The sequence below is a fragment of the Mchenga conophoros genome, linkage group LG10, assembly GCF_057382185.1.
Source record: "Mchenga conophoros isolate Kocher_MC1m ecotype Shallow Benthic linkage group LG10, M_conophoros_male_GT1.1, whole genome shotgun sequence".
In the NCBI taxonomy this organism is placed as follows: domain Eukaryota; kingdom Metazoa; phylum Chordata; class Actinopteri; order Cichliformes; family Cichlidae; genus Mchenga; species Mchenga conophoros.
The window spans coordinates 10,211,461-10,224,430 of NC_140535.1; the positions used below are offsets into that span (position 1 = coordinate 10,211,461).

The following is a 12,970-nucleotide window of genomic DNA, read 5'->3' on the forward strand; positions in this document are numbered from 1 at the left end:
GCAAAGTAATGCTGGTGTGCACACTGGTGTACATGAATTCTTACCTTAGCACTGAAGAAAGGCTCAGGTAGACAATAGCCATTCATCATGTGGACAAGATGACCCAGTGTGTTATGGAAAACTCTGTGCAGCTTCTCTCCTCTCAAAGCTACTGCCTGGATAGAAGGCAGGGTCCCTGTGTAGAGCTCAGCCTGTGAGACAATACAAATACCGATTACTAATAAGTCACTGGATTTTTAAAATACATCAGCGTGTCAATGGTATGTTCTAGTAGGAGGTAGAGGTTATGGTGTGAAATAAGCAATTCTTAATCCACTGCTTAGTTTATTCTCTGCTTAATTGTTGTGTTAAGTTTTATATTTTTTTAATTTATTCAATTTGGTAATTTTACAATTTCTTGGGAACTCAACTGCTGTTTTGCTCTTTGCTTCACCATATGGGTGCAATATAGACTCATGATGATGGTGAGCTCAACCTCATTTTGGTTCATTTGGTTCCTCATAGATAATGATATGTAATTATAATACAATGGTAGAGCAGATAAATGCTTATAGGCTGGATGTGTGTGTGTGTGTGTGTGTGTGTGTGTGTGTGTGTGTGTGTGTGTGTGTGTGTGTGTGTGCGCGCGTGCTCTCATGTCTGGGGGTTATTCAGGTATGGCTTGTAGAAAGCAAGCATATGTGTCAGTGACGTATCTATTCGATTCGTCTTAGTTTGAGACGCTTGTGCTGGAGTTTAACATCCGTTAGATTTAATTGTCTGTCTGTCTCTTCTTGCACATTGGTTCCCCTCATATATCTGAACATAAAGCGATTAATCATTAAACGCAACACATGCATATTTAAACTAATACTCAGTGTTACCAAGATACCAGCTAAGATACTTTTTATGGGCAAATGACATCAAAGTTAAAACCGATGCTCTAATTTAACCTGATGTAAACAAAAATATTACGTTAACCGTCATTTTGCATTATACAAAATCCTACTTGCTGCACAGCAAATACTGCATCTGTGACAACAATAAAGTGGAATGATGAGACATAATGTACCTGCTGCACTCTGCTTGGGTCATCCAGTTGCAACTTGGCAATGACACAGCCAGGCTCCAAAGCTGCTCCAGCCCTCTTCACATAGTGAATACAACCAGACTCTGCTGCAGTGAGGGTCATGACCATCTTCATCACCTGTTTATTTGCAAATAACCATATGTATATTTACAGATTCCATCTTTATAGTGGACTGCACACAACTAACCATTAAACCAGAGGTGGGACCAAGTCATTGTTTTGCAAGTCTCAAGTAAGTCTCAAGTCTTTATCCTCAAGGCTCAAGTCAAGTCTCAAGTAATGTCAGGCAAGTCAGAGTCGAGTCTCAAGTCACTGGTGTAAAAGTCCGAGTCAAGTCACAAGTCTGAAACTTTGAATTTCAAGTCCTTTCGAGTCTTTAAAAAAAAAAACGAAAAAATAATGTTGCAGTTATGCTAAATGTAAATATTAGACCATGTAATTTTTAAATCTGTGTTTTTCTCAACACATGACAAAATAGTGAACTTAGAAAATATACACAAATTGTGAAATTGCACTTCTTTAAAATGCAGCTCAATTAAACCTAGCTCCAAGAATAATTTTCACCGACAGTTCTGAGATAAGCTGCATGTTATTCTTGGATGCGGTTGTAGGACCGGCTTTAAAATCGCATGACAAAAATATCATACACATTAAAAAAAAAACTGTATCACCAACATAGCCTGTACAACATTTGCTAGTTAGATGAAGTCAGCTATCTCATCTTAGCATATTTATATGCATATTTATAATCATACGGTTCTTGGAGTGAGTGCACACACTCATGAAGTTTAGTAACTTCAGGTCACTGCAACAAGCCCAGGTACAGTTTACCGACGGATGGGTACAGGACCTTGAAATGCACCGTGTAGAACGAAAGACCATCGTACGTATCATAAGTTTACCAGTCTCACAAATTGTCGTCATAAATACACATTCGTTAACCGTTTATTAATAGGACCTTTGAGCTCAACGGTAATTAATTAGTAGTGGAAATAATTTCTGGTACGCGTTACAGAAATGTAGCAGTGACAATAATACTGTATGCTGTAATCGTACTGGGCAATTAGTGATACAAAACAACTGTTTTATCCTGTGAATAAAAGTATATGTTTTTGTCAATGTACCATAATAACAGAAGCGAAACGCAATATTGTGTCAGGACAATTCACTATTTATGCACAATAAATAAAGGAGCATAGCGCGACAATTTCTGTTCAGCACCAGACTTGCTTGTAACCTATATCACTAATTATGTTATGAAAATGACGTATTAACTACTAAAAAACACTGACCTTCGTGTAAATGCTTGGAGCAGACTAACCTGTGAGCTGGAGGGTTCTGGGACGTTATATTTGATCTTTGAATGGCTGCGATCCAGGCCATCCGTCGCGTCTTTGTTACTTCGGAAACATGGCTTGAACAATTTCTCTTCAACGACGTAATCCGATAACAACTGATCTCTTTACCCGTCAGCTTCTCGTGGCTGTCATGCGACCGGCTATTGCAGTTAATAATACAACGGCTTCTTGACATTTTTGTGTTTCTTTTTATCGCTGTATAACTGATTTTAATTGAAAGCCTGCGTGCGCTAGTACCGCTTGCCACGAGTTCCCAGAATCCTTTGCGGTTCTACCCGTGAATGACGTCACATTTTCAATCTCTATATAATATGCATGTTAAATTTTATATTTGGGGTGAAATATCAAGTCTTTTCAAGTAAACCGGTTCAAGTCCAATTCAAGTCCCAAGTCATTGGTGTAAAAGTCCAAGTCAAGTCACAAGTCTTAGAACATTTTTTCAAGTCAAGTCTAAAGTCATAAAATTAATGACTCGAGTCTGACTCGAGTCCAAGTCATGTGACTCGAGTCCACACCTCTGCATTAAACTAATGTACCTCTATTTCAGCGTAGCACTGGCCAGCAAACACATGCCCGCCATCCTCAATAGTGTACTGAATGAGTTTTCCTGCTGAAGGAGACCGCAGCAGCGAGGGATCATTTTCTTTCTCAAAAACACACGTCTTGTTCCCAATTGTGATGCGATACCTGACAACAAAAAAAACAAAACAAAAACAGTGTTAACAAACCAGAAATTAGAAGATTTCAGTGTCATGTTTTATCTGAAGATCTTAAATCAGGGGTCTTAAACTCGCGGCCCACAGGCCATTTGCGGCCCACAGGCCATTTGCGGCCCACAGGCCATTTGCGGCCCACAGGCCATTTGCGGCCCACGTCACCTCCGCTTGCGGGCCGCATATTGATGTGAACATTTTTTTTTAATTATTATACAAAAAATTATTTAATACGACGCCAGAGTGTTACAGGGATGGCCTTTTAAGACTGTATGAGCGTGAGGGAGGGAGAAAAAGGAAAGTCGAAAAGTACGAGGTGCTACCGAGCAGAAATGGGAGATGGAAGCATGTAAATATAAAAATAACCACTGCAGCCAAAAAGAGTGCCTGACGAGCCCAGTAAGCTATTAAGACTCGACTTTACAATGTGTTCGTTTTTTCCTCAATAATGTTCTGCTTTATTTATTTATTTATTTTTTTTAAATTGTTGTCATGTGGTAAACTTACAGTTACAATAGTAACAATTCTTTCATACAGTTAATGGTTTTGTTTACCTGTCCACCTCTTCTTTCATGTACGTAGTGTAGCTGCTTCCATCATATGAAAGCAAAAGACCTCCATCACTAAGCCGATGGACATCCACCTCAGCAGAAGAATTGTTCATGATGACCACATAGGAATTGGGAGACTGACGAGTCACTGTCAGAACGTACTTAGTACCTTCATAGATCAACTCCACATCCACAGTGTTGAGCAGCGTGTGTGGTGGTAGCACCTGCCCCCTGGTCAGAGAGTACAGAGTGTCTCATGTTATCTATTCAAAATGCTGTTTTTTCAAATGATTGTTTCTACTGCGGCTTACAACAGATTACAACTCATTTGTTTGTTTACATATTAAATAATGGCCAAAACGAATTTACGGGGGTGGCCGTAGCTCAGGTGGCAGAGCAGGTCAGCCACTAATCAGAAGGTCGGTGGTTCAATCCCAGGCTGCATCCTGGCTGCATGCCAAATATCCTTGGGCAAGATACTAACCCCATGTTTGCCTACTGGTGGTGGTCAGAGGGCCCGGTGGCGCCTGTGTCCGGCAGCCTCGCCTCTGTCAGTGCGCCCCAGGGCAGCTGTGGCTACAATGTAGCTTGCCATCGCCAGTGTGTGAATGTGTGTGTGAATGGGTGAATGACTGAATGTAGTGTAAAGCGCTTTGGGGTCCTATGGACTAGAAAAGCGCTATACAAATGCAGGCCATTTACCATTTACTAGTAATGCTTCTACACATAAGAAACAGTTTAGCAAAGAAACAAGTTCAAATTGTATCTCTGTTGTTAGCAGCCCATCTCAAAAACAAATCATCTGTTCCCATTTCTTTAGCCAAATCTATGGAAAATACCAACAGTATACAGTGTGCCCTTAAAAAAAATGAAGAAACTGGACAAATGGTGGGCCTAAAACAATTATATATATTTAACATCAAATGATCCTCTACAGTTCTCTAAAGCCTCATCAGAAAGTGTCTCGGCATTGTGATGATCCCAAAGACACTGTCAAAGCAATAACACCATACGTGGATAGAAAATGCACACAGGGGTACACCTTTAGTCATTGACTATAATCTCGACAGAGAATGGAACCAGTCTGGAGAACTATTCCTGAAGACTACTTCAAGAAATGAAAAGAAAGCTTGCCTCAGTGTGGGCAGGCTGTGTTGAAGACTTAAAGGTAGTGATGCCAAATATTCACTTTCAAGCTCATTAGAATAATTTTTGCCTTATATACTGCATTCCTATGTATGTTTAAAAAAAAAACACTGCACACATTTCCCACATTCCTAGCAATATATAAAGGATTGAGGCTAGAGAATTTGCGCAGTACTGTATTTGACCATATATTATTTGCATTAGATTTTTACCTTTCCAGAGAGTGCAAAAAGTTGGAAACACTGTTCCTGAGATTAACATCTGCCACATGCAGTGCACCGCTCACAATTCCCAGCATGGTATCAGGACGCTCCGCCTGCAGGTAAATTACACTTTACAACTTACACAAAAACAGTCATGCATTATATGCTGTGGATATCAGGAGGATAAACCAAAGAGACTATCATCCCAACATTTGGTTTTATTGTGGTTTCAGTGCAGACACTAACATATAGGTCAAACATTAAATAACCTGTCGTTACAGTTAAGAACATCCATTGGCAACAGCTGCATAATCTCCACATACCTGCATCTTCTCTGAGATAAGTCTGTCCAGCCAGCCTGTGTCGATACTATTGTGCTGGAAGCTTTCTGTCTCCAGCAGCTTAATGAGGTATTCCACTGTTGTCCTGAAGTCACCCCTGATAGACAGCTCCTTAAGCGCAACCACCATGTTTCTAAAAGAAGCCATAACCTCTGTTTAGACATTGTACAGAAATAATCCATATTGGTAAGTGTATATAATAAAATGGAGTAAAAATAATAAGATCAATGTTTCTTAATTCTGAGTATACTCACGAGATGGCTTCTTCACGATTCTCTCCCCATGAGAAGCAGTGCCCAAACTGGGAGTCGGCAAACTCATGCAGCCCTCCAGCCGCTGCAACGCTGAAGTAGCCCCATACATTCTTATTGCTGCGGAAATTCAGCTCTTGCACTGTTCCAGAGCTTGGCTTGAAACCCTGCAATCACACAGCATAAACACAGTGATGCAAAGTGGACATTCAAACAGTAGTGATAATAGTACTTGTTGTTTTTAAAAAAAAAAAAAGAAGAAGACTGAAAAGTAATATGAGTCACACAATAACGTCAGCAGATATGAATCGTTGGGTAACCTTTGGCTGGAAAACTTTTGCACAGCAGGAATGAGTGAATCTTACCTCATCTGGGTTCTCACTGGTGATACGAGCAGCAATGACATGGCCCCGTGGGGAAGGGGCAGTTGACAGAGCCTCAAAATCAATGGGAGAATCCCCCCAGGGCTGAACGCCATAAAGCATTCTAATGTCTTTGATCCGATGAAGAGGAATGCCCATAGCAATCTAACAAAGAAAGAAAAAAAAGGGAAAAAAAAAAAAGAAAAGAAAAAGAGTATTATTAACGTAACACATGGTGATCATAAACTAGCATGGAAAAATGATAACAGTCTGACTAAATAGCATATATTAGACCATGATTACTTTCCCCCCATTTTTTAATAAAGAACCCCCAAAAGATTTCTTTGTCGTGCCTATTTGAATCTTATCAATCCATCTTTCAACCAACCAAGATAATGAGCACTGAATCAGATAGTGTGTCACTCCCAAGTAGCACCCAATCAGCTTGCCTACAATGCCCTCGCAGTCCTTCAGCTTCATTGCCACTGACCTATTTACACACAATCCTAAACACTGCAGAGCAGACCACGTGACCCATCACTGCTACTCCGTGATCTGCTTCAGTGTTTCTGCACATTGCGCATTTGCCGTTGGTTGCCATAGCAACCAGAGGCCCCATCATAGCATCGACCATGGTGAAGCATGCTTATTTTTAGAGTCTGTGACTGGCCTGTAGTGGACAATGTGTATGATGTAACTGTGAGCTACTGAATAAGTGAGACCAACCTGCAGCTGGGCAGCAGGCAAGTTGACATCAGCCACCATCTCAGTGCACGGGTGTTCCACCTGTAGACGAGGGTTGAGCTCCAGGAAATAGAAGCTGCCATCCTGGCTGTAGAGGTACTCAACTGTACCAGCACTTACATAACCCACCAACTTAGCCAGCTTTACTGCACACTGAAAGGCGAGAACAGTTCAGGTTAATTTAAGCTTGAAATTTGTTGGTACCAATTTCCATTTATCAGTGCAAGTGATGCTAGAGGGGGAATACCTTTTCCATATCCTCAAACACATCAGAAGTGGCGATGGTAGCAGGAGCCTCTTCTATAATTTTCTGGTGTCGCCGCTGCACAGAACAGTCTCTGCCAAACAGGGAAATGGCATTGCCATACTGATCAGCCAAAATCTGAACCTCCAAGTGACGGGCATGCTTGGCTAGCTGCATGACAAAAATGGGCGATCCTGGGACTTCTGCCTGGACCTGGAAAAGATAAAATATATTCTTGAAATCGTTGAATACATAAAATACCACCGTACCAAAAAGCAGGAAAAGCTGTACATGTTCACTTACCTGTCTGAACAGGTTAGGGAAATCATCAGCAGAGTTGACTTTACGGATCCCTTTTCCTCCACCACCTTCGGAGGCCTTCACCATTATAGGGTAGCCAATTTTCTCTGCAGCCTTGTGATAGAAAGAGATGTTAGAAAGAGTGCATGCAACACTCATTTTCCATTATACAGCATTAGGTGAATTGCTTACTTTCATGCCATGCTCTACATCCTGGACGCAGCCGAGCTCATACAAGTCGTGAGGAATGTTGACGACCTTCTTCTTTTGGTTATTCTCTGGCCAGTCCACTGTCAGACCTGAAAAAGAAGATCCCAAAATGTACTCAGCATAGAAACTTGTCAGTGTCCCTGTGCATTGTTAATATTTTATTTCATCTGAAATGTTGACCAGCTACAATATTCAGACACCAGAATCTATGGCCTACCTGTTCCGCTCCAGGGCAGTGTTGGAATTCCAGCTGTCTGAGCCACGATGGAGGAAGCAATCTTATCTCCAAGCGCCCACATAGCCTGACTTGGTGGACCTAAGAAAAGAGAGAAGAATTTTAACACTTTACTCTTACGTTACTCTGGCAAATGAAGAACAGGTGATGGTCAACAAAGTGACCCTCACTCCTCACCCATGAAAGCAATGCCATGCTTTTGAAGGAGCTCTGGGAGTTTGGGGTTTTCTGAGGCATGCCCCCATCCAGCCCACACTGCCTATAATACATAAAACAATACAACACCAGATGATAAATAAAAAAGAAAAAAAAGAAAAGAAAGAAAGGTAATTACAGAAGAAACTATTGAAAAATATTCTGGTGATACCTGAACTGGTATGCGTTTAGCAATGTCTAGAATGAGCTCAACATTGGCATAGTTGTTGTTATTAGTCCCCCCGGGTACAGGCACATAATGATCTGCCATCTTAATGTACTCTGTAAGCACAAAAAATATGACAAAACATGAACAATTATTCTCAGTCCTTTCAATAATACCAAAAAAGGCCAGTCATATTAGCTATAAGATAGTTAAAATGTAAAATTTTTGAATGTAAAATTTTAGAATCATCAGAATCAACATACTTATTAATCCCTAGGGAAATCATGTTGAAATGTTGTATGTAGAAATCATGAAGTCAATATACCTGTCTCAAAAGCCTCAAAATATGCTGAAGGTGGTACCACATACAATGAGTCTACTGTTTGGGGAAACCAAACTTTAGCTCACCTGCATTGGCCTTCAGGTCTTCTGGGGTCACCATGACGACAAAACGGATTGCCCTTTCATTGCGAAACATTTCATAGGCCCAGCGGCGGATGGAGCGCATGCATTTCACTGCTGCAATGCCATTGTTTGCAATGAGCACCTGAAAAAGGAGATCAGTTACTATTGTTAACATAGTCTAATCACAATATAGCAGGAAAGTTATGAAATGCACATACAGTCAATCATTTGACTGACATAATATCACAATTTGAACTTGAATCTTTTAATGTTTTTTGTTATTATTGCAGAGTTTATAAATTAGATTATTGTATAGAATTATTGTCCCTATATAACACGTTGGGGTTTTTTGGAGTTTTTTTTTTTTTTTTTTTTTTAAATCAGAATTTCTTACCTTTTCAATGACCCTGTTACCACCAAAGCGTGTGACAAATTCAGCAGGAGAAGCAACAGTGAAGTCCCTCTGGAGGTCAATACGCCTGCGATCTCGTCCTTGTTTCACCAGGTGCAGGCCTGACATGCTTGATCTGTTTTAATTTAAAAAACAAAACAAAGAATATCAATATAATGTCCCTTTGGTTATACAGCTTCTGGATAAGTTGGTGAAATGGTCAGAATGTCTAACCATAAATAAAAATCTATGACAACAGTAGGAAAAAAACAAACAAAAAACCAACAACCTAGAAATAAAATAATGGAAGAAATTGTTAAAAAGAGTAGAATTTCTTGTTCAAACACATTTACATGTTGGGGCAAGTGCTTCCAACAGAAACTGCCGAGCCCTGTAAATCAAAGCTCCACCCAAAGAGGAAGAGTTGGGACAGTTGGGTACTATGGGTGGAGGAACGTGACAGGGTGTGGCAGAGCCTGGGCCCGTTTAGCTGGCTGGCTTCTATATGACATGACACTGGATGGTTGCATCACTGTAAAGATCTTGACGTGGATCAACTCTGTCCAGATGTGGAAGAGATTGTGTGTGTGGGGGGAGTGGGGAGACGGGGCGGCATAACCCCCGTTCATCCAGTATTTCCAGTTCTGACAACGGTAGTGCCGCCCAGTGTCTTTCGGTTTACCCTCATTGAAACTGATCACATCAAAACCAGCCACAAATAAAAGTAAACTTGCTGATTATGGCACAAAGAAAGTCAGCATGCAAGAAATGATAATAATTAATGTCCCAAGTGTTTTTGCAAGTAATTATACTTAGAGGTCAAATACACATAAAAACACACACGCACTGTTTTTTTTAACTTAAATTTAAAACGAAAACTTTAAATAACAAAACACAGGAGATCAGGGAGCCCAGTAGGAAAAAAAAACAACCCCACCCCCACCAAAAAAACAGGATTGGCAGAGAGGCTAAAAACTACTATCATGAATAGCTCCTTTCAAAAGTTTGGGAATTCCTGTCTGTAAAAAATCATTTGACCATTTTTCCACAAAAACATTCTGCAGTCAAGATGACTGCTCTCCGGGACAATCTCACACAGTGAGGGCACAGAGGAACCTTTAGGTAGAGTGCAACTAGAAAAACCGCATTTTTCACAAGTTGCTCAAAGGGTTATGAAGCCAAGGAAAACTACATAATCTGAGCAGAGCATGCTGCGTGTTATTTTAGACTACAGATGTTGGCTAGTTTCACAAAGACAGCACAGAAAGTTGCAGGATCCCTATCCCTATCTCTCATTTGCTATATATAGCTTTTAGAAGGACATTTACAAATGTTTGAATAAAATGTATATTTCTGTTGCATTACCATTTAGAAGCCAGACAGACAAAGAAGGTTTACAGGCTAACCTTAAATTGTGCATAGGACCATCGATGTGGTCGAAGCCCATTTCATAGGTGCTGTCCGAACTCCCGGAAGATGGAGACAAGGAGCGAGTCTCCTTCTCGTCCAGCTGTATGTCCACCTTTCCTTGGTTTTCATCCTCTGAGTTCTCCTCTGACACAGATCCCACAATGAAGCGAGAGTGCAATTCCGCAACAGCCGGAATCTTCTTGGCAGCACCGTCCTGTTGTGCCATGGTCGGGCGACAGGAGCAGGCTCCAAACACTGACAAGAAGCAGAGCAGTGGTTGCAACAGTTATAAAGGAGCCACAGAGTACAGTGTGACACAGATTGCTTTGGCTGGAACACAAGGCTGTTTGTCATTATTGCAAAAGTGGGTTACATGAACTTAAGTTTCTTGATAGTGCAATTGATATTGCATCATTTTTGTGCACACTCTGGAAAAAAATGCCACTTTATGATCTGCCAAAACAGTTGCTTAGAATAAAATATTAATAACAAAATATTAAACAATAACACCTGAATGTAATGAGTGCTATATTGTCACCAGTAATCATATAGACAGAACCAATGAAGCATTATTTAGGCAGACAGCCATATAATCAAATTTGCTATTTGCCAGAGTTGCACTGTAATCATCAGTTGTCCTGTGTACACTTTGCATCTGCTATTTAAAAGAGTGGACAAAAGCAAAACAATTAAGACAATTGCTTGATTAAAACTCCTGTTTTTCCTCAAAACCCTAGCATCTGCTACAGTAATACTGACATTCCCTTTCTTCTCCCCCTTGTTAATTTACCATGAAGCCTCGAAAAAACGTTAATTAACAGCCACGTGCGGAAACGATAAGACGTTACTTAACTGCTATGTTGCTGTCGCCCTACCTGTCCAGTTGCCACAACTGTTAAAAAAAAACCCACCTGTCAGAGCAACTGGAAAGAGTAGACTCTCGGGTAAGGCACACCTTACCTCTCGGCAGGCGCTTGCGGGACCAGAAAAACAAGCCGAGCACCGCAAACAGGCACGCTGTAAAAGTGAGCCAGGAGAACATCACGAAATGATAGCTGTGTTTAGCTTGTTAATAGACCCATATTTCTGTTTTCCGCAATGAACATTATTTAATGAGATAACTTTAGAACCGCCTTCTAGAAAAAGAAAAATTAAGGGGGGGAAAAAACAAGAACTAAGGCTGAGTCGACTAGTTAAGGTTACCTGTCCGGTGAAGGCTAGCTTCTTTACCCAGCAACCCCAGATAAGCTGAGGCGCAGGTGCTAATAACGCTAGCTTACCGGCAGGCGCTAATACAATTATAATTCCACAGTAACGGCACTAATACAATAGCACGGACTGTACTGTACTGGCTACCGTTGTACTGTACTGCAGTGTGGGTGAAAACCTGGGTGCAGACGCGAAGTAATAAGAGATAAACCCTTGCAGGTATGCTAGCGACTCACCGGTGGAGATAAACCGACACGTAATCCTGAAAAAAAGTTGAATTAAAAAGATCGATAAATTAATTGTATCTGCCAGACATCTCTCTTTCGAGTGATGATGAAAACATCACATCATGATGAGGTCACACATCACCATCAGATGCTTAAACAGCAGAGAGTGGGGTGATGTGATGATGCGCAGGCAGGTTATTCCTGGGCATTGACCTCTGACTGCAGCTTCCGCTATAGAACTAGTTTAGATAGTAAAGACATCACACCCAAGCCGGTATATTAACGACTTCAGCATTATGTGTTCAGGCTGTCTATCTATTCTTCCGTTTATAAGGGAATGACGTAAAAAAAAACAGAAAATATATTGTATGTTGGACGTTATGAACAACTTGTAATTATACAGTTAATTACAAGTTGTACATAACGTCTAAAATACAATATATTTAATATAATAATATAATTTTAAAAAAGAAAGAAAACTGTGGAGTCAAGATAACCACAGCTGCTACACCAGCTGAAATCAAACGAAACGCTAGTGTTTTTGTAACATCCATCCAAGGTGCTCGATACTATATCTGCTGAATTCTTATGATTAAAAATATATATGAACATTCCAAAAGCAGAAAAAAAAGAAAAGAAATAATGTTTTTTTGCTTTTGTTTTGTTTTTTCTTCTATCCAGTCAATGTAATAAGGTCTTAGTAATCAAATATCAGTAAAAGACACGTTAACGCTGAATCCTTTCTGTCTAGTTCAGCTAGATCTATGCTGATTTCGCTCGCAAAGCTCCAATCAAATTGCAGTTAATCTGTGTGGGCGTGTTTAAGGCGGTAGAGGGCCGGGAGACACCCGGAAGAGGTGGTGCTTGAGCATGTGCTGTCAATGTACACAGCTACATATATGTAGCAGAACTGAACTTCGGTGTGCGGAATCTGTGACGAGCACACAGTTTCGCGGTTGCAGGTCTTCGTCGTTGTTGAGTAGACTGCGTGCAGCTGAAGCATGCTGTGAGCCCGCTAACATCAGACTACATTTAACAAGTCTGTTGTACACTATTTTCACGACGGGTAGTTTGAGGACTACGTATGCAAACTGGGAATGTCAAAAATCAGGGGCGATTTTAGCCCATTTTTGGGGGTGCTTCAGCACCCCTAACATGAATCAAAGCACCCCCAAAGATTTCTTACTTTTTTGACAATATTTGCTGTTTGTGTGACACACTACTAAAAATATAAAAAGCA

At 40.6% G+C, this 12,970-nt stretch overlaps 2 protein-coding genes across 12 annotated transcripts in view; one reads left to right on the forward strand and one right to left on the reverse strand.

Annotated features, from left to right (window-relative positions):
* The window catches only part of acaca (acetyl-CoA carboxylase alpha), a 33,626-nt gene extending 21,695 nt beyond the window's left edge, over positions 1-11,931 (reverse strand). For 8 of the 11 annotated variants that reach the window (XM_085288501.1, XM_085288499.1, XM_085288500.1 and 5 more), the window contains exons 1-18: positions 10,291-10,549; positions 8,888-9,020; positions 8,497-8,635; positions 8,095-8,204; positions 7,905-7,986; positions 7,710-7,808; positions 7,475-7,581; positions 7,286-7,396; positions 6,986-7,195; positions 6,721-6,891; positions 5,998-6,159; positions 5,636-5,799; positions 5,364-5,514; positions 5,050-5,153; positions 3,695-3,922; positions 2,964-3,114; positions 1,052-1,186; positions 45-191 (exon numbers count right to left, since the gene is read on the reverse strand). In XM_085288501.1, the coding sequence (XP_085144627.1) occupies positions 45-191; positions 1,052-1,186; positions 2,964-3,114; positions 3,695-3,922; positions 5,050-5,153; positions 5,364-5,514; positions 5,636-5,799; positions 5,998-6,159; positions 6,721-6,891; positions 6,986-7,195; positions 7,286-7,396; positions 7,475-7,581; positions 7,710-7,808; positions 7,905-7,986; positions 8,095-8,204; positions 8,497-8,635; positions 8,888-9,020; positions 10,291-10,520 (2,634 nt within the window). In that variant the 5' untranslated portion in view covers positions 10,521-10,549. Of the gene's footprint in view, positions 1-44; positions 192-1,051; positions 1,187-2,963; positions 3,115-3,694; positions 3,923-5,049; positions 5,154-5,363; positions 5,515-5,635; positions 5,800-5,997; positions 6,160-6,720; positions 6,892-6,985; positions 7,196-7,285; positions 7,397-7,474; positions 7,582-7,709; positions 7,809-7,904; positions 7,987-8,094; positions 8,205-8,496; positions 8,636-8,887; positions 9,021-10,290; positions 10,550-11,205; positions 11,222-11,739 lie in introns of those variants that run through there. The other 3 variants (XM_085288504.1, XM_085288502.1, XM_085288496.1) reach the window with 2 other exon arrangements.
* The window catches only part of LOC146565380 (roundabout homolog 1-like), a 144,279-nt gene continuing 142,436 nt past the window's right edge, over positions 11,128-12,970 (forward strand). The window contains exon 1 of the mRNA XM_085288505.1: positions 11,128-11,238. The gene's annotated coding sequence lies outside the window, so the exon portion shown is untranslated. The remainder of the gene's footprint in view (positions 11,239-12,970) is intronic.